Source organism: Melospiza georgiana, chromosome 19 (assembly GCF_028018845.1).
Source record: "Melospiza georgiana isolate bMelGeo1 chromosome 19, bMelGeo1.pri, whole genome shotgun sequence".
Classification (NCBI taxonomy): domain Eukaryota; kingdom Metazoa; phylum Chordata; class Aves; order Passeriformes; family Passerellidae; genus Melospiza; species Melospiza georgiana.
In genome coordinates this window covers 3,126,967-3,148,935 of record NC_080448.1, presented here as the reverse complement: position 1 = coordinate 3,148,935, position 21,969 = coordinate 3,126,967, and the positions used below count along the sequence as shown (strand labels likewise).

The 21,969-nt window shown below is 50.4% G+C and overlaps 1 protein-coding gene across 4 annotated transcripts in view; it reads right to left on the bottom strand.

Annotated features, from left to right (window-relative positions):
- Positions 1 to 1,859: 1,859 nt before the first annotated feature.
- The window catches only part of CALN1 (calneuron 1), a 176,668-nt gene continuing 156,558 nt past the window's right edge, over positions 1,860 to 21,969 (bottom strand). For all 4 annotated transcript variants that reach the window (XM_058037500.1, XM_058037501.1, XM_058037503.1 and 1 more), the window contains 2 exons: positions 17,049 to 17,202; positions 1,860 to 8,570 (listed from right to left, as the gene is read on the bottom strand). In XM_058037500.1, the coding sequence (XP_057893483.1) occupies positions 8,443 to 8,570; positions 17,049 to 17,202 (282 nt within the window). In that variant the 3' untranslated portion in view covers positions 1,860 to 8,442. The remainder of the gene's footprint in view (positions 8,571 to 17,048; positions 17,203 to 21,969) is intronic.

Genomic DNA, 21,969 nt, shown 5'->3' with positions numbered 1-21,969 from the left:
GGGCTGGTGGGCAGAGGATCTGTAGGAGCCTCAAATTTCAATTTCTGGGCAGCTCTGGTGGCTGAAACTCAAGGCACAAGCCTGGCTTTTACTGAGGGCACTGAACACACTGACCTGCAGGAGAACAGCTCTCAGAGCGGGGTGCAGGTTCTTCCTTCCAGCTGGGAATTCCTTCAATTGCTCACTCTTCCTGTGGTGAATATACAGGAATTCCTGGAGTACATCTGATTAATCCCTGTCATAAATCCAGGCTCATTCCTGGGCCATTTATTGGAACACTCTCCACTGACATGAGAGGTCAATGAGAGTGTGCAGTGCCTTTTTTCCTGCTTTAAATTTGATAAACATGGATTTCCTGCACTGCTTGCTGTCCAGTGGCAATCCCTGCCTGGACTGCAGGGATTGCATGTGTCAGGGTCTCCAGCTTGTCAGAGTGGTCCTGAGAAATGTTAGAAAGTCTCTTTTCCCAGCCCAGCGCTTGAAGAAGGAGTCAGAACTCTTCATTTCTTGGTCTCAAGGTTGTTTATTGTATCTTATCTATAAGATATATTCTTTCTCCTGCCCTGCTGAGGTCTGCTCAGCATGACAATCAGAGGCACTCTGCCTCCCCTGGGGTAGTGTTATGTCTTTATACCCAAAACTGTGTGTACAATATTTACCATAACTTCCCAATACCTATCACCTATGTTACACAGTGAGCTTCTACTCTAAACCAATCTAAGAGTGCCAACATCACAGCAGAAGATGGAGGCCAAGAAGAAGAGGGAGAAAGGCTGGACACACCCAGATCCCTCCACCTTGCCTCCTGAACCCCCTTCTAGAAACCCCAAAATCTACTTTTTCACCCTGTGATAAATTCACTGTCATTCTACTTAATTTGTCGTGGCTTGCAGATCTTCATCTAAGGTTGGTAATTTGCTCCATGGGTCATGATCAAACCCACAGGAGCACCTTGGGCTCTGTGCCAGGGTCTCTGAGCCCCCTGGCAGGGTCTGGGCTGCTCAGGAGAGCCAGAGGGATGTCCTGGGTCCTGACATGCATGGAATTGCTCAGACCCCGCAGATCCACTGTCCCAGGATCCCAGAATGGTTTGGGCTGACAGGACCCCAAAGCCCATCTCATTCCATGGGCAGGGACACTTTCCCCCAGCCCAGCCTCGTCCTGCCATTGTGGCTTGGCCCCACCTGGGGGAAGCTGATTTGCCGACACAACCATTCCCTTTTCAACCTGAATTCAGGCACCAGTGCCAGGAATGGTGTGACAGTCATTAACCTGTCACCTTCTCCAGCAGGACAGGCTGGGCTGGCTCCTACGCAGGAGGGGCTCCAGGGAAATGAGGAATTCTGGATGTTTTAAGGGACAAAGGGCTCTCCAGGAGACCTGAGTGCAGTTAATCCTCCCAGAGCAGCTCTCAGGCCTTGGTAGCACCAGAGTCAGGATTAAAGCTGTGCTCAACATCCTCCTCCCAGCAGTAACAGTGCCCCCAGCCCTTCCAAGCTCAGGGATCAGCCTCTGGCTCTCTGGAGGGATAAAAAATGGCTTTTAAAGCAAGTGCTGACCTTTCTCTCTGAGATCTGACCAGTTGTGGCTTTGCTTTCCACAAAAGAAGTTCAATCCCTCCCTTTGGCCTCCTGTGCATCTGGAATTGCTGATCTCATTTCTCCAGCCAGGAGCTCCTTCTGTAGTAACAGGCTTTTAAATATGTAAATCTATTTTCAAAGCAAAATAACCCCCCAAATGTTCATGTATCTCTCAGAAGGAATAAAGGGTCTCTGTCCTAATATTTTATGCAAATCTTGCTTTTGCTCTTGTACTCGGGCATGAATAAATATCAGTGCTTCAAAAGAGGAAAAAAAAGCTTCATCAAAAGAAAAAAACCTTTATTTCTATTGCATAAATAATGGTAAAATTAAAATATTTTTATACAGATTATATATTTACAGTAGAGTTTGGTTAGAGGGAACAGCTGATACATATGGCATTCAGTTTTCCTTTATACACTCCTTTATACACTCAGATAACTTGTAATAACATAGGATTTATTTCAGTTGCATGCCCAGTTAATTTATATTAATATTTACAGTATTTTGTACAAAGGTTTTTTGTTAGGATTTTTTTTTTTTACTACTATGCTGCTGACTTTGTGAAGTTTTTTCTTTAATTAAAAAGCCATGTCTTTCGTTAACGAGCCAAAAAAACCCAGTGAGTTTATAAACGAACAGTAAATGGCTGGAAAACATGAGCTGGTGACAAAAGGGAGACACAGGGATTAGTGGAGACCTTCCTAGAGATGAATCAGGAGGATTCCTAATAAGGAATTGATTCCTTAGATCCTGCTATGGATTAAATGGCAGCAGCCTGACTCCTGGCCTTATTCCAGTTAACTCAAATGAGTTATTTCTGACTGACCCTGGGGCCCACAGGTAACCTGCTCTCCCCTCCTCACCCAGCCCAGAGAAATCTGAGGAACCACAGCTGGAAGGGCTTTGGCTGCTCTGGAGGGGATGCTCAGGAGGGTGAGCCCACCCCTGGGCTGCTGCAGGGGGAACAGAGCAGGGATTTGGGGATTGATGTCACCAACATCACCTGCACCCTTTGGGATGGCCCCCAGCAGGGACACACAAGGTGCCCAAGGGCTGGTGGCACCAGAGCCACCCCAGAGCTTCCCAAGGTCTCCTGGCTGGCTGATGGAGACACAGCTGGGAAAGGAAAGCTGGAACACGGATCTCACCTAAAGAGGGGCAAATCCAGCTGCTGGTTTGGGATGCTGGCAAAGACAGGCCAGGAACAGCTGGGGAAATGATTGGGTGGGAAATGGCAATTTCATCTAGCAATGGTTTTCAAGGCTACAAAGTATTTTGGTCAGTCTTGGCAGAAAATAAAAAAAAAAACCCTGTGGTACTTTCATCATCAAATTGTCAAGTACTGAGCTCTAGATCCAGAGGATTTCTTTTTTCTCCTTTCTCCCTCTTCTGGGGCTGCAATTATTTCATAGTGAAGATGCCAAATTACAGCACTTTTCCAGACTTTTGCCATTGGAAAGCTGCAAGTGATCACATTTCCAGTTAAAAGGGTCTTAGATTTTCTGCCCACCTTGCTCTTGGTGAAGCTTTGTCACTTCCTAGAGCTGCCCAAAATGTCCTTCTTGAACTGGAGAAATACAGAGCCCATCCTGATAGCAGCCAACAACATAAAGATATGAAAATGTGGTGAAACTTCTTTTTCTGCAATAAATTCCTGGGAAAGGAACAGGTTTTAAGTGATGCCAGGGAAATGTAATTGCCCTGTCAGAGCACAGGAGGGTAAAATAATAGATTGAAACCCAGCAAGTTCTGTACATCTTCATCAGTGGAATGGAAGCATGATTCAGAGCCAAGAAAAAAAGACACTTCATCAGATTCTCATTTTTAGAAGAGTTGGTTTTTCTTCTTTCAAACACTCATCCATAAAGCAGGAACTAAATCATGGATTACAGGGGTGGGTAAAATAAGGGACTTCATTCTTAGAGATTTTAATGTCATTCCTCCCACTGCTTCTCCCCTCACTGATGCAGGGCTGACGGGGGCTGTGCTCCTGTCACCTCGGGGTGGTGACAGCCCTGGCAGCTCCCAGCACGTGCAGGGGCTGAGCTTTCCATGGGAAAAGCTGAGTCTCCCTTTGTCCTGGGGCCTTCTCCAGGAATGGAGCCCCTCCCAGTGCCAGGGGTGGCCCAGGAGATGTTTGGCTCTTCTCCAGCAGGCAGGAGGATGCAGAGTTGGGTTTTGGGACAAAATATTCCTAAACTTCAGTGGAAGAAAGGACCAGTGGCTGCTCGGCTCATCCAAACAGATTTCAGCCACCCAGAGTGGCAGCTTTGGGAATGTTTTCTAGCTTGCCTTGCTTTGCCTGCTTCCTGCCTTTGAGTTCTGGATTTAAAACCCCTCTTTACTTAGCCCAGCTTATAAAGAGGGGGTACCCAAGCTGCTGGAATTAAAGCAACCAACATCCAGCCCTGCCAGTGCACGTGTCCAACAGGTGAAACCTCTGGATAACCGGGATGGAATCTCTCTCATGAACTGGATTTCACCCAGAAATTCAGCCTGGCTCACCGGGGAGCAGGGACAGGAGCTGGGGGTGCTCCTCCCTCCCACCCTCCTGCTCACCCTGGACCTGGGCTCTGTGATCACTGTCCCAGGTGCTGGCAGCGACTGGGGGATATGGGGGTGCCCATCAAGCAGGAAGGAGAATTATTTTGTGAACTCTCTCTAACTCCCTGTTACCTCCCACAGCATGAGGACCAGAGTCCTAACAAAGCCAAGACTTCCAATTTAAATCTTGCAATTATGCTGACATTGGTTCTGATCAGAAATTCCTCCTCAGTGGTGCACTCGTGGAGGGGCCAGGCTCCCATGGGTGGCACCAGAGGTGACACCTCCCAGGTGTCACTGGCTCTCCTGGGCCACCAGCACCACAATCATGGAATATCCTGAGTTGGAAGGGACCCACAAGGACCTCAAGTCCAGCTCCTGGCAGTGCACAGGACAAAGCCACTGCATCTGCCCTGCCTGGAACTCCCCAGCTGTGGCTTTCTCATGGCTGCCCTGAAGGAATGGCTTTGGCTCTGACAGGTGAGCAGTGTTCCTTCAGCAGCTTTTGCTGGAATTCACTTCCCTCCAAATTATTTCAGCATTGGTGAGGCTGCTGTTCCTTCTGCTGGCTTCTCCAGGAGCACGGATCAGGATCACTGCTGAAGCCAGTGGCTGAAGCCAAGGTCAGTGGTGATCAGGGGTGCAGGAGCAGGAACCCAAATCCTTCCCACCAGAGCTTGATCCCCACATGGAGAACCTTCCCAAAGAGTCCTCAGCCAGCCCAGGACAGGCAGTGCTCAGGCTGAGAGGATTTCACTCCCTCCTGAGTTAAACCAAAGCCTCTCTGGGGCTGAAATCATCACGTCCCTTTTGAAGCCTTCCCTGCACGTCAATCCCCTTAATTGCACACAGCTCTTTGTGGCCAAGCCAACAGAGTTGCTCACGAATTCCTAATAATTTCCTAATCCATGAAAAGCCCCTGTGCCAGTGCTGGGAGCTGTTTGCCCATCCCTGGCAGTCTGGGATCATGTGTGCTCTGCCACGGTGGCACCCATGTCACGAACAGCCAGCGTTGCCATGGCAATCTCCTGTTCCTCCAGAACTGCAGGGCTGAAAAGACACTTCAATCCTCCTGGAACTGGCAAGAGCAGAAGTTTAGAGCTTTTTCTGACAGCTCTGCTGCAGTCTGGGTATTTTTTAAAGTATGTTAATTAGCACTTAAATAAGGTTTTTTTTTTCCTTAAAGTATGGGATGTGGGGTTTTTATTTTTATGTCTTTGATTCTTCTGCTTTCTCCCCCCTCAGCTTTTGCCATCAGGTTCCAATCAGAATTTTACTGCTCTATTTTTACCTCCTGTCTGTAAAAGCAGCAAAAAGCCCTATTTTTCCCCTCTTGTGTAGAAAAAAAAAAAAAAAAAAAAAAAAAAAGAGATAAATGGATGTTACATAAATGGAGCCAGGGAGGGAGGTAGGAGACATTCAGTGCTGCTGGATGGGAAGGTTGTGGGGAAGGAAAGGATGGAATAGCTCGGCCTGATCCATCCTGCATTGCCAGGAGCCACTGATTAAAGAAGGGATCTCTTCACAATGCCTGGGGATGGAGGAAGGCTGCTCTAGGAAGGGAAAGGAGACCTCTGGCAAGACATGACCCTGATTCATAATGGAAAAGTGAGGCTCCCTACAGAAAAATCACACCCCAAAGCCCCAAAAATCCTGTACCCAGTAAAATCAGTGGGGAGTTGTGCAATGAACTCTACTGACACCAGGCTATGGCTTTTACCAATATATTCATTATAGGTTTGGCTTTACAAATGGAGCTGGGAGGGGAAGGGTTGGGCTGGAGAATGGCACTATTTACAAAGGTCTATGGGGCATGCAGGAGGCAATTCTGGAGCATTCCAGAAAGCTTCAAGGAATGCAGACAATCCTTGTGCATGAGGTGCTGCTGGGCCTGGAGTCTGCTGGGGGTTTGTGGCACATGGGTGAGGAAATGTGGGGAAATGCCTGGTTTGGGGTTGTGAGTTTGGGGTTGTGGGTTTGGGGTTGAGGGTTTGGGCTCAGTGGAGGCACTGCTCCACCCTGTGCTCCCCCATCCCTCCCCTCCACCTCCATCTGCCCATGCTCACTCCAGCACAATCCCAGGGACAAAATGAGTATTCCTTGGTGGCAAGGAACATTTAGACTTTTTTCTCACAGCTGCCACCTTTCCACAGAGCCCTGAGACCTAAAAGTGGGGATGAATTTCCTCAAAATGATCTCCAAGTTCATTATCTGCAATGCTCAGCACAGAAAATGTGTCTGGGTTCCCCAGTACTGAGAATCCCACACCAGAATATCCCACAGATATTCTGGTGCTGCCCTGTAGCAAATGGAAATCTCTCTGTCTTCTGAGAGACAGAATCATTTTTTAATGGAATATTCTGCAGTTCACCTCTATTGGTCACAGCAGAACAGAAATGCAGGAATTATGTGTTTGGGAAAGGCAGAATAAACCAACTCAGCTGCTGTGGAAAAGGTGTTGTCTTTAGGATGGAGGGGACACCAGGAAAATGGCAGGAAAAGGTGGAGGTGGGACACTGAGACACCTAAAAGTGACATGAGTTTAAAGGGGTGGTGGGAGACAGGACAAGGAACAGCAGATTTTTAAATTAGGCTGCTAAAAATACAGGTAAATGTCACTCAGAGTGGTAGAAAAGAAAGAGCTGGAATAGGTGTTGGGGATGGATCCAGTGTAAGTCAGTGGCTGCAGGGTGGGATGAGGGAAGCTGGGGCTGTGCAAGCCCTGGGGAAACCATCCTGCCCCTCCTGTGGCACAGGGAACAGTCACCTCCACTCCAGGAGCAACATCTCGGGGGTCCTGGGTGTGCCTGGAGCTCTCCCAGCACAGCCACCCCACTCCAGCACCTGAGTGCCTCCATGGAACTGCCTTGGAGCACTCCATGATCACCAGCTGGGATCTCCCAGGAGGGCAGGAGATCATTTCTGTCCTGGTGTGGCACCCAGGGGCATAGTTCCTCCAAAGGGAAATGCATGGATTTGTGTCAAGTTTCAAAGGAAAAACACCTTCCCAAGTCCAACTGGCTGCTTGCACTGCCCCTGTGGTGTCCCTGCTCTGCTCCATTCCATCTTCTCCTTGCTGCTCCCTAAAATGTATTCCAGGAAAACCACCCAAGGCTCCCCAGACCTGGAAGTCTGACATACTCCAAGCACACAGGGTGGGCTCAGGTTGGGCTCCTTCTTCTCCTGCAGAGCTCAGCTTTTCCAATGGCCCCCATCGGAGCCTGCCATGGGATGGGTTGGTGGGATGGATCCTGGGAAGGAATGGAGAAGTTGGCTGGTCAAATCAACACTTTATCATGTAGGAGAAAATAAAACCTCCTCCACAGGATGATGTTCACCATGGAGGTTTCACTGCAGATCATAACCAGGCCGCATGAAACAGAATAAATCAAAATTGTGCAGGCAAGGAAAGGAGAGGAAAGCTCAGGAAGAGCTTCCCTCAGGATTTTCACCTGGGAAAAAATTCTTGAAGACCAATAAAGAAGAAGGGTAAAACTGCTGGAGAGGAAATGTTGAATATGCAGAGAGGCCAGAGGAGAGGGAGGTTTAGCTGGCGCTGGTGGTGGCAGAGTCCCTTGGAAGACTTTGCACAAGTTCAGCAATGCCCAGGTGGGAAAACAAGGGGTGCTCCTCAAGCCCTGATTCACAGTCGGAAAAAAACGTCCAACAGACTCCTGCTACCCCACAGTCTCGTGTCAAAGGTGGAGTTGATGAAGCAAAAAATAGACATTTTGTATGGTGCTGGCAAATTCTCCCCTTTTTTCCTCAGAAAATACTGTACAAGGATGCTCTAGCTCCCCTCTAATGCCGTAAACTCCATGGCATGGTCATAAGGGAAAAGGAAAGTGAAGCTGGAACACGTGGAACAAAAGGAACAGGACTTGCTTGTGGCAATGCTACGATGAACTTCCTGGGAATGCGGGCCCGGCGGGAGCTGCGTGGGACAGTCACTGGGCCCTGGGTCAGGACCAGTCACGAGGCTGGGCCTCCTCCCACCCGCAGAGCGCCGGATCTGAGCGTCCTCCGCGCTGCCATTGCTGTTTCGAAGCAATAATTCGGGACTCCTGGATGTGGGATTATTGCATTAGGAAACAAAACCTTTAAAGCATTAGAACAGCCCTTTGATGTCCCTGCCAAAAGGATGTGGTTGGTTCACAGGACACGCTGCTGGCTCCGGCTCCCGCCGCAGGCGCCGGCTGTGCCCGCGTGTCGGTGCCGTGGGATCGGGGCGGGAGCTCTCCCGGGTGCGCATGCATGGCGGCCATCCCGTGCCAGGACCACTCGAGCCGAGCCGAGCCGAGCCGAGCCGTGCCAGCTACTCCATGCCGCTGCGCAGGATCTGGTTGGCCGCGATCAGCATCACGCTGATGATGAAGGCCATGGCGAAGGCGCAGATGAGGCTCTTGCGCACGCACGTCTGGCGGTTCTGCTTCTGGGCGTGCACTGCGGGGACAAGAGCGGCGTCACACAGGGCAGGGCATTGGTACATGCTCTTTCTGAGCTAGGTCTCACAACCTTTTGGACATTTATATCACAATTAGGATAGCTTAGCTAGCTTAGAAGGCATAAAAATAGCAGGATGGCTTCTGTGGTAGTGTTGGAAACAGAAAAGTTTTAATAAAAGGCAAAATAACAAAAGGTTGTTTATGTTATTTTACTCCAACAATTTTGTTATATACAACAACCATACCACTCTCCATTAAAATAAATAACTGCTCTAGCTGTAACAGCCCTAGGCATTGCTTTAGCCCTAGAAATCTCAAAAAGAGCCCAAACATCCTCACAAAACAAACCCCTCTCTCAAACTTCTCCACATCCCCAGGGTACTTTAACCCTTAATCCACCACCTAAGAATAACTAACTTCCTCAACAGAGGACAAAACATTGCCTCTCACCTAATTTTTCTTCTTTATAGAGAAAACTTGAGCTAGGTGCAAGAGGTTCTTGCTTTTGGTAAAATACCCCACAAAAGCAATTTGTTTTTTCTTTCTTTTCTTTTTCTAGTAAATTGCTTAGGCAGGATTTTTGGCTTCTGTTCAAGTGGCTATGTTTAAGTTTGAGGTGAAGTTTTTCACATCTTATGAGATGTCTTTTTACTTAATTGAGGAGAGAAACTTCTGGGCTTTTATCCTTTTTTAAGGAGACAAAGGATAGTTTTGTCACTCTGTCAACAGGGGGCACATTCCTACAGGAGTTCTGTTCCCTCCTGGAGCAGCTCAGGAACCCTCCTGTTCTCACTGTCACCTCTGCCTCCTGGGACATTCCCAAACAACACACCCAGCCCTGCAGGACTTCCAAACCAGCCCATCCCCATCCTTCCCAACCCTTCAGGAACTCCTTTTCCTCATCATGGCTTTTGATCCTTTTAAATGCTCACAGGCACATTTGGGGTTAGCTGTGTATTTCTTTTAAGTTCTTTGTGAAGTTGGAATCACAGCATGGGTTGGGTTGTGTTAGGTTGGGTTGGGTTGGATTGGGTTGGATTGGATTGGATTGGATTGGATTGGATTGGATTGGATTGGATTGGGTTGGATTGGATTGGGTTGGGTTGAGTTGGGTTGGATTGGATTGGATTGGATTGGATTGGATTGGATTGGATTGGATTGGATTGGATTGGATTGGGTTGGGTTGGGTTGGATTGGGTTGGGTTGGATTGGGTTGGGTTGAGTTGGGTTAGGTTGGATTGGATTAGATTGGATTGGATTGGATTGGATTGGATTGGGTTGGGTTGGGTTGGATTGGATTGGATTGGATTGGGTTGGGCTGGGCTGGGTTAGGTTGGGTTACGTTGGGTTGGGTTGGGTTGGGTTGGAAGTGACCTCAAACCTCATCTTTGTCCCATGAGCAGGGACACCTTCCACTATCCCAGGGTGCTCCAAGCCCTGTCCAACCTGGCCTTGGGCACTGCCAGGGATCCAGGGGCAGCCCCAGCTGCTCTGGGCACCCTGTGCCAGGGCCTGCCCACCCTCCTTCCCACTCTCTGACCTAAACCTCCTCTCTTTCAGTTTGAATAAGTTGTTTCTAAAGTTCTTTAATAGCAATTATCAACCTTGTATGAATCCCTCCGACTCACCCAGGTCAACTGGGAATGAGTGGAAAATCAAGGAGTGCTCCCTGATGACACTCAGGCCCCCACTGTGACAATTCCCAGGAGCATCCATGGCACATTTTCCAAACTTTTTAGGTTTTAGGTTTTCTGTGCTTAAGCCAAATCAGATTTATTAAGAACCTTTCCAAGTGAATGCTTGCAGAATAATTGTCAAAAGAAATGAGAGCAGCAATTAAAAAGCAGATAGAGTTGGGATTTTTAGCACTCATTTTATTTAATTTTACTTTTTGCCAAGCTTGTCAGCGAGAATTCGTGCTGTGACTTAATAAAGCCAGTTCATGACTCTGTCCTGGTCTTTCCACATCTGAATGTCAGAGCCACGGGTGCTGTTGGGGCACTGTGGAGATTTGTTTGCAAAGGCCTTGAAGGTTCCCCCAGGTGATGGCTTCAAGAGCCCAATTATCACCCCAGAGCCACCACCATGGTCACCACTAAACCTTCTCCTAAGTGCCACATCCATACTTCTTGGACATTTCCAGGGATGGGGATTCCACCATTGTTGGACAACTCTTTCAGTGAAGAAATTGTTCCTATTTTTTCATCTAAACCTCCCCTGGCGCAGCCTGAGGCCGTTCCCTCTGCTCCTGTCCCTGTTCCCTGGAGCACAGCCCGACCCCCCGGCTGTGCCCTCCTGTCAGGAGCTGTGCAGAGCCACAAGGGCCCCCTGAGCCTCCTCTGCTCCAGGCTGAGCCCCTGCCCAGCTCCCTCAGCTGCTCCTGGGGCTCCAGGCCCTTCCCAGCTCCATTCCCTTCTCTGGACAATCTCCAGCCCTTGGGGTCTGCATTGTCCTGAGGGGCCCAGGGCTGTCCCCAGGGTTTGAGGTGGGACCTCAGCAGTGCCAGCACTGGGGACAAGCCCTGCTCTGGTCCTGGCACAGCCCAGGTGCCATTGGCCTTTTTGGCCACCCGGGCACACCTGGGCTCATGTCCAGCCACTGGCACCAGCACTCCCAAGGCCTTTCCCATCTGTCCAGCTCCTCTGTCCCAGCCTGGAGTGCTCCATGGGACATTCTGCTCCTGTTGTGCCCCATGGAACAAGTGCAGGACCTGGCACTTGTCCTGTGCAGGTCAGTCAGGGACAGCCAGGAAATCATCCCACCCAGGATGGAGAGCCCTGCCTGCCTGCTCTGGACCTTGCTTTGCCCTGGGAAGCGATGTCCCTGTCACCTTCTCCTCATGGATGGGTTTGTGATGATGGGAAACTTTCAGATGGTTGACAACAACCCCAAAGCAAACCTAAAATGCAGCCAAGGACAGGCTCCAGGTGCCCATGTTTAGAAAGCTGGAAAGGAGAATATTTTTAGAATTTGTGGAAAATCCCCTTGTTCTGATGCAGCCTTGAACCTCATGGCACAGAGAGCCCTGGATGCCAGGTTTGAATCCCAGTTTCTTCCCCCATCACCTCCTCTGGCTAGTGCTCAGCAGTGCCTGTGCCCCAGTCCCAGCTGCCAGTGGCCCCAGCTCAGTGCTAGGGGCACAGAGCCCTCCTTGGGAAGGGTTGGAGCCATCCTGCCCCAGGCAGGGAATGTGAGTGAGGCCTGGCTGTGTTCTGGGCAGGGAATGAGATCCCCCCTGCCAGCAGCTCTCCCAAATTCCTCACTCTCTGCTTGCACTGCTCTGCTCCCGGATTCCTTCTCTGGCTTTTATAACCCACACAGGATCAGTGCTGTGGCTCCCTGGCTTTGTGCACGGTGCCCTGGTGCTTTGGAAAGCTCATTCCTGCCCAGCTGTAGTTGTTGTTTTTAATGTATTTTCTATTATTTCTGTACTTTGAAAGCACTCCCAGGCAGCAGAGAAATCACTGCCAGCACCAGCATTGCTGTCAGGGTGGGGCTGGTGATGGGAACAGCAGCCTGAGGCTGGCCAAGGGTTTATTGGGATAACAAACTCACCTCTCCAGAGGAAAAGAGTAAAATATGCTCGGTGTTTTTGCAGAAATGTCCCTGAACTGAACAACTTCTCCAGGGTTCTGTTATACAACAGAGCCTGAAGGCAGCAGGATGCAGGGAAGTCCCATTTACTGCTCTTTGCCCACTAAAGGGACACCAACCATCCAAATTACCTACAAATAACCCCGGGGGAAAGGGGAATGTCAGCCCAGCCATTCCTCTCGCTGTTGTTTGGGAATGACTCCAGGAAGGAGATGGATATCAGCACTGCCCTGCTCCCTGGAAATCCACAGGGAGGCAGAGGAGCTGGAACTCCTGATGCCCTGATTCCTGGAATTCTTCCCTACAACATGAAGTTCCATTTACCCAGCCCTGCTTACTGGGGAGGGCATGCCCTCAGTTCTCTCCTTTCTCTAATCCATCATCTCTGAGCACAGAATCTGCTTTTCCTGCTGGTTTCCCACAGCTGGCATTGTCCCAGGGCTGGATGCCAACATTTGGGTGCCACTGGCAGCTTTTGCCACCCACGGGACACACCAGGGGTTAGATGTGGTTCATGGGACATGGGCAGAGCCTGAGGCTCCTCTGGAGAAATCCTCAACCCTTTTAGGGGGAAGAGCAACCCAGAGGTTTCCAACATCCATCAGAGCTCTCGAGGCAAAGGCAAATCAAGGCTGGGCCATTCTTCATTTTCTCAACAGTCCCAGGAAGGGCTGGGGAGGAGAACTTGTCCACTGGCACAGACCACAGCCCCCAGGACTCCTCAAGCAGCTGGGGCTAATGGGGCCAGGCTGTTTCCAGGTCACCCTGCCCACGGTGGGTCTGGGATGTGCTCCCAGCACTGGGAGCCTTCTCTCCTGCAGGAGAACAGCTCCTCACAAGGACAGCAGCAGTGTATTTATAGAGGCCTGTCCCAGCCCTGCCACAGGTGAGTGATGGTGCCTTGCTCAGGCTGCCTGGAGTTATTTTTGGTTTAACAAGTCAGTTTGTCATCCCCAAACTGAGCTGAGCAGGACAGGGGGGCAGGGAGGAGCTGCTGGCTGCATCCCGTGGAGGTGAGGGTCATGGCTGAGGGTGGCACCCCCTGGCAGTCCTGTAACCACTGACACTGCTGTGCCACCAGCTCTGTGCCCTGAGTGCTGGATCAAGGGAACTGCCAGGAAAAGGCAGCTGGGCTGTAAATCTTTGGGAGCTGCAAACTGTCCTTTGCCTGTGTCCCAGGAAATCACACAGCCTTCACTGTCCTGCTCTGAGTGCTGATAAAAACAGAGATAAAGCTGAGGACAGAACTGTGCCTCTGCCCTGGGCATGTCCTTCCCCTGAAATGACTGCAGTGTTCAGAGGGAGCTGAGGAAATCCTGGCCTTGGCCCTGACTGTAATACAAATATTGCATTTGGGGTAAGCTGTGTGCTGAGGGGTGCAGGGTCTGCCATTCACAGTGATACTGAAGAAGATTTCATGGTCATAAAGACCTTATTATCTCATTATTCCATAATTGTATGACAGAAATTTCATGGCTTTGTACTGATGGTGATATTACCTGTGCAACACTCTTCAGCACCTGAGCCAGCTCACTCAGGTGTGAAGAAGGGGAATGTCCGGGTGTGGAAAATGGGGATGTCCAGGTGTGGAAAATGGGGGCATCCAGGTGTGGAAAATGGGGACATCCAGGTGTGGGAAATGGGAATGTCCAGGTGTGGAGAAGGGGAATGTCCAGGTACGGAAAACAGGGGTGTCCAGGTGTGGAAAACAGGAATGTCCAGGTGTGGAGAAGGGGAATGTCCAGGTGTGAAAAACAGGGGTGTCCAGGTGTGGAAAATGGGGATGTCTAGGGGTGGAAAATGGGAATGTCCAGGTGTGAGAAATGGGGAATGTCCAGGTGTGGAAAATGGGGATGTCCAGGTGTGGAAAACAGGGGTTTTCCAGATGTGGAGAAGAGGAATGTCCAGGTGTGGAGAAGGGGGATGTCTCTGCCCACAGAAGGAGAAGGGTTTGGGGCTGGTCTGGGATCCAAGAACACCCCCAGAGGTGACACTGAGTGGGGATCCCCCTTTCACCAAGCTGCTCCTGTGTCTCTGCTGTGTTTCCTCCCTTAGGAGACCCCAAAATCTCTGTGAGAACCACTGGGGCTCATCTTGGCTTCATTCCTCCCAGAACTAAAGGCCCTTTCAGTGGGGTGGATGGTACTTTAAATACGGATGGGAGTTGAAAGAAATATTTGAATTGCTGGAATTGAACGAAGAAAGGGAGTTGTTTTAGGGCAATTCATCTCATCCCAAGGTGGCACCTAAATTAAACTCAAAGAATTCCACCCAAAAAGCATCTCCTTCAGTGCACTAATTGGAAGTGAGTGACCCCAGGGACAGCTGTCCCTTAGTGCCACAATCCATGCCATGTAATTCCTGTAGGGATGCTGGTGTTTGAGAGCTGGGAGCTCTGGGGGTCATTCCTGGCAGCCTGGAGAGCTGCAGGGACCCAACCTGTCCTCTCCTGGCAGAAATGCTCCTGTCAGAGCTGTCAGACCAGAGCTGTCCCCTTCCACTGGGACCTGGAGCAAAACTTTGCCCCATTGTTGATGGTTCAGCTGATCTTTATTTCCTGCTGGATTTGTGTGTGTTCCCAACATCTAAAAAAGGGTCTGTTTTGCTTCTAGGTTCTGCCTGGCACCAGCAATGCCAAAACATCCCACGAGAAAAGCTGTTCCTGCTGCACTTTTGGAAACTGGAGCTTCCAAAATGAGACGCTGAGCATTAGGAACCCAGGTTTTTTCTGGGATGGCTCAGCCAAGCTCCCAAAACTCTGCAGCAGTGACAGCTGGCTCCTGTCCCCAGGGATCAGCAGGTCAGTGGGCACCAAGAGCTCCAGGCAAGGAAGAAACATCTCTTCCTCTGTACTCTTCTCCAAGAGGAACACAAAAATTATGGCTTGGCCTGATTCAGGGAGTGCTGCTGCTGCTGCCTCCCTCCTGCAGGGTTTTTAAAATTCAGCTCTGCTCCTACAGCTTCTCTGCCCTGTTTAGTAGAGATGAGGGTGAGAATGGAGCTGCTGCACCCTATTCATCAGCCAGGCCAAAGACTGGGCTGTATTTTCATCCTCTGCTCTTTGTCTCTGCCTGGTGCCCTTTCTGAGCTGTTTGACCCCACAGAATGTCAGAATTCCCCCCAAAATGGTCTAAAGTGGGATTGCTGGGTAGGACACACAGTGGCTCCACTAGGGCACAAACTCTGAGCTTCTCTGTTCCACTTCCCTGGGCTCTTCTGCTCTTGAGATGATTTCATGGAATCACAGATCAGTTTGGGTTGGAAGGGAACTTAAAAACCATCCCATTCCTTGGCTAGAGACTCCTACCACTGTCCCAGGCTGCTCCAAGCCTGTCCAGCCTGGCCTTGGGCACTGCCACAGGCTGAACAACCAGGATCTCTTTGGTTGCTCTCAGCAGCAACACTTCAGAGCAGCGTGAGTTCCTCTGGCCAAGGAAATGAAAATGCTTCTGCTGAGGTGGCTTAAAATGGGGAATGTCCTTGCCAGTGTCAGCCCTGTCCAAGTGCAAGATTTACTGCAGATCCCAGTTCTGATCCCAACTCCTGAAGGAACCACAAGCCCCAAACCAGACCAGCCCCAAACCCTTCTGATCCCCTGAGGCTCTGCTGAAAGAAGGAAATGTTTCCTTTCTCTGGGTGCCTCCAAGCACTGCTCAGCCCTTGGCTTTGCAGAGCTCCTCCTGTGCTCAGAGGAGCTGTCCTGGCTGGGGCAGGTCCTGGCAGCTCAGAGCTAAAGGTCCCCAGGGCAGCAGAGCATGGACCTCTGCTCACTGCTGGTGCTACAGTGCAGGAGAAGACTCGTCCCAGCTGCTCCCTGGGAGCTTTTTTGGGATCTCAGCAGAAAACTGGAGAAGCCCAACACAGTTTGGTAGGGCCTGCCAGTGCCAAGAAAGTAATTCCATGGTAGGATGAGGGAAATGAAGGTGTTTCTGTAGGGAAATTCAGCCTGGCTTAGGCACTGACCTCAGCACATCCCTCTGCCTGCATCCCAGCAGAGAGAGGGGAAACCCCCAGTGCTTCATCCCTGTGCCTGGAAAAGGATCAGCTTTGCTGAGGGACAGAAGAAGTCTGAGGGCAGCTCTTGAGCTTTCTGGGTGTCCAAAACAACTCCGTGCCACTCCCAGGCACCCCTATCCCAGATCAGAGGGAGTTTTAGAGTGTTCCAGATTGCAATGCAAGTTGTTTTCCATTACCCTCTGTATGGCAGATTACCTTTGGCAAGTGGGCAGTTTGCCTTATCTCTCTCTTTGAGGGACCACATTCACTCCTCCCTGGGGAGGGGACATCTGCTGATAACAGCTATTGAATGTCACTGCATGGCTGATAAGAACTACAGCATCCCATTGGGAGATGTGAGCCCAGAGGGAGGAGCCAAGCATTCCTACCTGGATATAATCTGGAGATTCTGGAACACCAGCACGACTTCTCCACTGGGTTCCCCAGAGGAACAGCAGCTGCCTCTTCTTCCACTGGATCTTCAGAGGAAGAATCCATCCTTCTCTGCAGGATCCCTGCTCCAGCAGAACCACCCCTGGCACTGCAGGAGGGCTGAGCCACAATTCCAATGGGACTGCTGCCAACACCCTGACCCACAGGGTGTCAGGTTGGGTTCTGACTCTGTCACTGTTGTTCTAGTGTACTGCATTGTTTATTTTATCCTTTTCTTTTTTTCCTTTCCCTATTAAAGAACTGTTATTTCCTGCTCCCATATTTTTGCCTGAGAGCCCCTTAATTTAAAATTTATAGCAATTGGGAGGGGTGGGGAGGGTTTACATTCTCCATTTCAGGGGAGGCTCCTGCCTTCCTTAGCAGACTCCTGTCTTTCCAAACCAAGACATAGAGACACAGGAAAATTGAGGAGGACCCCAGGACTCTCTCTCACCTTCAAACTCCGTCTGGCAGTTGCCAGAGTTCTCGTTCAAGCTCTCCTCCTCGTTGATGATGATGTTCTCGATGTCCTTCATGGTGAGGTGGTCGCGGAAGGCGTGGTACAGGATGTGCTTCAGCTCCTCCAGTGTTATCCTCTGCATGTCAAACTGTGGGAGACAGCCCAGTTAACCCAGGGATGGGCTCCCAGGAGAGCAGGCCTAGAGCAAGGCCACAATTCCCAGCTTGTGTTTATCAGCCTCATTTCAGCACCTCAGGTGGGTTTGTGCTCTTTGGGGCTGGTTTTACTCCAACAGTTGATGCTGTAAATGGATCTTGGCACTGGTGGAGCAGCAGAGAAACCCAGAAACCCAGCCCAGGGATGGAGAGGCAGCAATCCAGTCCATCCCAACAAAGAGAAAACCCTCAGGGATCCCCCTGGTAGCTCTCACACCTCCCATGAGCCACAACCCTGTTTGTGCCCCCTTCTTTACATTCCTAACCCCCCAGTGGTGCCTGGAGGGAGAAACAAGCAGAGGACACTTCCCTCAGTTGTGGATCCATTAGGAAGTGCTGTTCTTACACCAACCAAGTGTTAACCCCCCAATGTCCTGCTGAATGTGAACATTTTGCCCCAGCAGGACATTGGACATGTGCAGTTTGTGGTAGTAATTAATCACTGCTCATGGTGCAGCAGAGAGCAGACACACTCTGGCTGCTGTGCAGTGCCAGGGGAGCAGAGGAGTCTCTCTGGGTGTAGGAAAGAGGGATGAAACTGCTCCAAGCCATGGTGAGTTTTCCTGAGTGCTGCAGAAGCTCCTGAAAGTGAGGCCTTGCAGCCCCAGCAGGGCTCAGGCACAGCAACCAGGGCCCTCCAGGGCTGCTCCACCCCATTGAGCCACCTCAGGACACCCAGAAAGGCCAAATCTGTTGGGAAGGATGAAAATTTGACAAGAAAGTCTCACAGATATGCATGCAAGACAGAAAGATTTTTAAATGTAGAGTCTGATGAAGGAATAGAGATGGAAGCAAGTTTTGATAGAGAAGAAAATAATTGCTGAGCCAGTCTCACTGGATAACCAAGGAGGCAAAGGGTGTGTTAGTTAGAAGGGGTTTTTATGGCTTAGAGCAAAGGATAAACCCACCCCAAACAAGAAGATGTTTTAACCAAGCAGAAAGAGAGCACAGGCAAACAAGGCAGCAAATGTGGCAAGTAGAAAAAGGTCTCAGAATTTTCCACTGCAAGAAAACTGAAAAACAACTTCTAGCTTAAACTGTACTGTACTGACTTTTAGTGATTGGAGAACAGTAACATGAATATGGTAATTACAGCAGTTATGATAGGCTATAGATAATAGTTAAGGTATAGATTGGTTCTGGTTTATGAAGATGCTCAGCAAAGAAAAGTCTATAATGCATTGTAACCAAAACCAAAGGGTCTCCAGGACTGCCTGCAGCTGGAGCTGACAGCTGTGGGCACAGCTCTGTCACCCTGGGCTGCTGTGACACCTTGGATGGAATAAACTGCATTTTGTATACAAGAAACTGCATTTTGTATACAATAAACTGCATTTTGTATAAAATAAGCTGCATTTTGAAGAGCTCCCTGGACTCCCACATCTCTCATTCAGGCTCTTACACAAACCCCTCTGGCTCAATGCCCCAGTGGAGGGAGGGCAATGCCAGCTCCCAGCTCCCTCTGCCCTGGGAGAATGTGGATGCAGCAGGAAATTCCCATTCCTTCCCCAGCCTTGGGGAGAACAGGACAGAGCAGGCAGGACAGGACACAGGGAATGGCTCCCAGTGCCAGAGGGCAGGGATGGATGGGATATTGGGAATGAGGAATTGTTCCCTGTGAGGGTGGGCAGGCCCTGGCACAGGGTGCCCAGAGCAGCTGGGGCTGCCCCTGGATCCCTGGCAGTGCCCAAGGCCAGGCTGGGCAGGGCTGGGAGCAGCCTGGGACAGTGGGAGGTGTCCCTGCCATGGCAGGGGTGGCACTGGATGGGCTTTGAGGTCGCTCCCACCCCCAGCCTTTCTGTGATCCTGATTCCCTGAAGGCAGAAAAGCCAAACCCACAAACTACAGCAAAGCTGAGATTTGTGTTAGCCTTGAGAATCATCCCTGAGGCAGAACTGGAAGACAATTCCAGCAGAGGTTGAGCATCAGCCCTGAGGAGGTGGAATGGGGTCACCACAGGCTGAGGGGCTGCTCCTGCAGGCAGGGAGTGACAGTGGGGATGGAATGATGGGGTTGCCATTGCTGGGGCTCAGTTCCAGGCTGGAGTTTCCCAGGATGAAGACCCCAAGGAATGCAGGAGAGGGTGTTGGGTGGGAATCCTTGGATTCACCCCCATGCAATCAGCACTGCAGGAACCCTGGGCAGCTTCACTGCCCCCTGCAAACCTCCAGCAACACCCCCAGCACTGCTGCAAGGCAACCAGAGGAATGATCCCAAATTTCCACACCTTCAGTTGCCAGGAGAAACGCTTTTTTTCATGGAACAGGGTGTGAAGAGCACAGCTACTCCCTTTTCAACATTAAAGACAGCAGAGCAGGGCTGGTGAGATTTGTTCATGCACAACAAAGCAGGATGGAAATTGGTGATTAAATCCCAGGGGGATTTGCAGCCCAGCTTTGAACTGGGCACCAAGGAGCCTTTGGTGACAATGGGGTGCTCACTATTTTTAGCTGAATCGCTGAGGAACGAGACAGCAGAAAAACCAAACCCATCAGCCCTGCTGCTCACAGAAATGCTTTCATCTGGACAGAGGCAGAACTTTGTCTCTGGTCCCTGCTGTCTCCTCCCCTGCACATTCCCTGCAGCAGGGTTGGGATGGTGCAGGAAATCAGTGAAGGGAGTTGGGGAAATTGGTGTTTCTGTGGGTGCTGGATAAAACCAGAGGGACGTGTGCAAATCTGCCTGCACACACAGGGATAGATGGGAATATCGCAGGGATAGATTAAGTGAAGCGCACTCATTGTCTTTCATTCACCCCTTGGAGGATGAATGATTTTGCACCTGTGCAATGAGCAGGGGTCAGGGAAAACCTCAGGCTGAGCAGCTTAGGAGTGATGAGAATCCCAGGATGGGAGGGGTTGGAAGGACCTTAAAGCCCATCCAGTGCCACCCCTGCCATGGCAGGGACACCTCCCACTGTCCCAGGCTGCTCCAATGTCGCAGACATCTTTCCATGAAAAATCTTTTCCTTAGGATTTTTCCTCCCGAGAAGCTGGGAGGCCTCAGGAACAAAATGTAAACATTGATTATCTGCTGCTGTGGAATGCAACAGGTGCATCTGTGATTGGTCTCATGTGGTTGTTTCTAATTAATGGCCAATCACAGTCAGCTGGCTCGGACACAGAGCCCGAGCCACAAACCTTTGTCTTTGTTATCATTCCTTTCTATTCTTAGCCAGCCTTCTGATGAAACCTTTTCTTCTATTCTTTTAGCATAGTTTTAATGTAATATATATCATAAAAAATAAATCAGCCTTCTGAAACATGGAGTCAGATCCTCATCTCTTCCCTCATCCTCAGACTCCTGTGAGCACCATCACACTCCCAGCCCTGTCCAGCCTGGCCTTGGGCACTGCCAGGGATCCAGGGGCAGCCACAGCTGCTCTGGGCACCCTGTGCCAGGGCCTGCCCACCCTCACAGGGAACAATTCCTCATTCCCAATATCCCATCCAGCCCTGCCCTCTGCCAGTGGGAGCCATTCCCTGTGTCCTGTCCCCCCAGTTCCTGGTGCAGGGTCCCTCTCTGCGTTCCCCGTGTCCCTCCAGACCCTGGCAGGTGCTGGGATGTCTCCATCACCCTCCTGTTCCCCAGGCTGCACAGCCCCAGCTGCCTCAGCCTCTCAGTCTCTGCCATCCTCTCCCTCTCTCCCAGCACTGCCTCTGAAAATTCTCTGCAGATTCTCTGTCCTCATGCCTCTGCTCCAGGCTGGAGCACAAACACAACTGTGGGGATCAGCTCATCCTCCAATTGTGCCAGCAGTAATGACTTGAGGGGTTTGGGGTCTTCCTGTTCCAGTTAAAGTCTGTGTGGAGGGAAGGAATTGTTCTCTTGACAAACGCTCAGCTGCTGCTGCATCTCAAATGTTATGCTAATAGAGAGAGAAATTATCTTTTTAACTTGTTTTGTTGTCATTTGTATCCTTTAGGAGGTGGAACAACCTCAGATGGGATTCAGAATCACCCTCTTTGGCTCACAGGAGCTGGGCTTGATCTTTGGGGGTCCCTTCCACCTCAGAACACTCTGTCAATTTATGCAGTGATTTTTGGTCTCTGCTTTGCCCTGTGTCACCCTGGCAGAGTGTCCAGGGTGGCTCCAGCTCGGGGCAGGCAGGGACAGGCTCCGCTGGGGCTCCCAAGTCATTCCAATTATCCCTGCTCTCCGAGCCAGCAATTTCCCTGATTCACTTTTCAATTACTCTGGGTTTTATTGTGGTAATGACAGGAACCAGGGAGCAACTCTTAACTTTTATTGACTCTGTGGGGAGGAAAATGGGGACTGTGGCAAGCTGGAAACTTTCTATAGGATTTATAATTAGGGGAAATCAATGGAGCTGCTTGTGAGCCTCAGAATAATTCCCTGTGAGCAGTAAAACAAACTGAGCTGAGGCTGCTCCAGATGCTGCTGTGAATGGAGAGCATCAGGACCTGGGTACTCAGCTCCTGAGGGACCCTGAGGCTGGAGGATGCTGTCCCATGAGATATCTGGGAGGGAAACTGGACCTGGTCCAATCCATCCTGTAGCTTCCTTTGTTCTTGACTTAAAATTCCTGAAGGAAATGAATCCCTACCTCAATTCCTTGAGCCTCCCCAATTGAAATTTCCCAAATTTGTGTCTGCCTTGCCTGCAGAGCCCCATTCCCAGGGAGTTCTGTGTCCTCTGCTCTGTGTAGCAATGGCCCAAACGGAAGGGCTTGCTCCTTG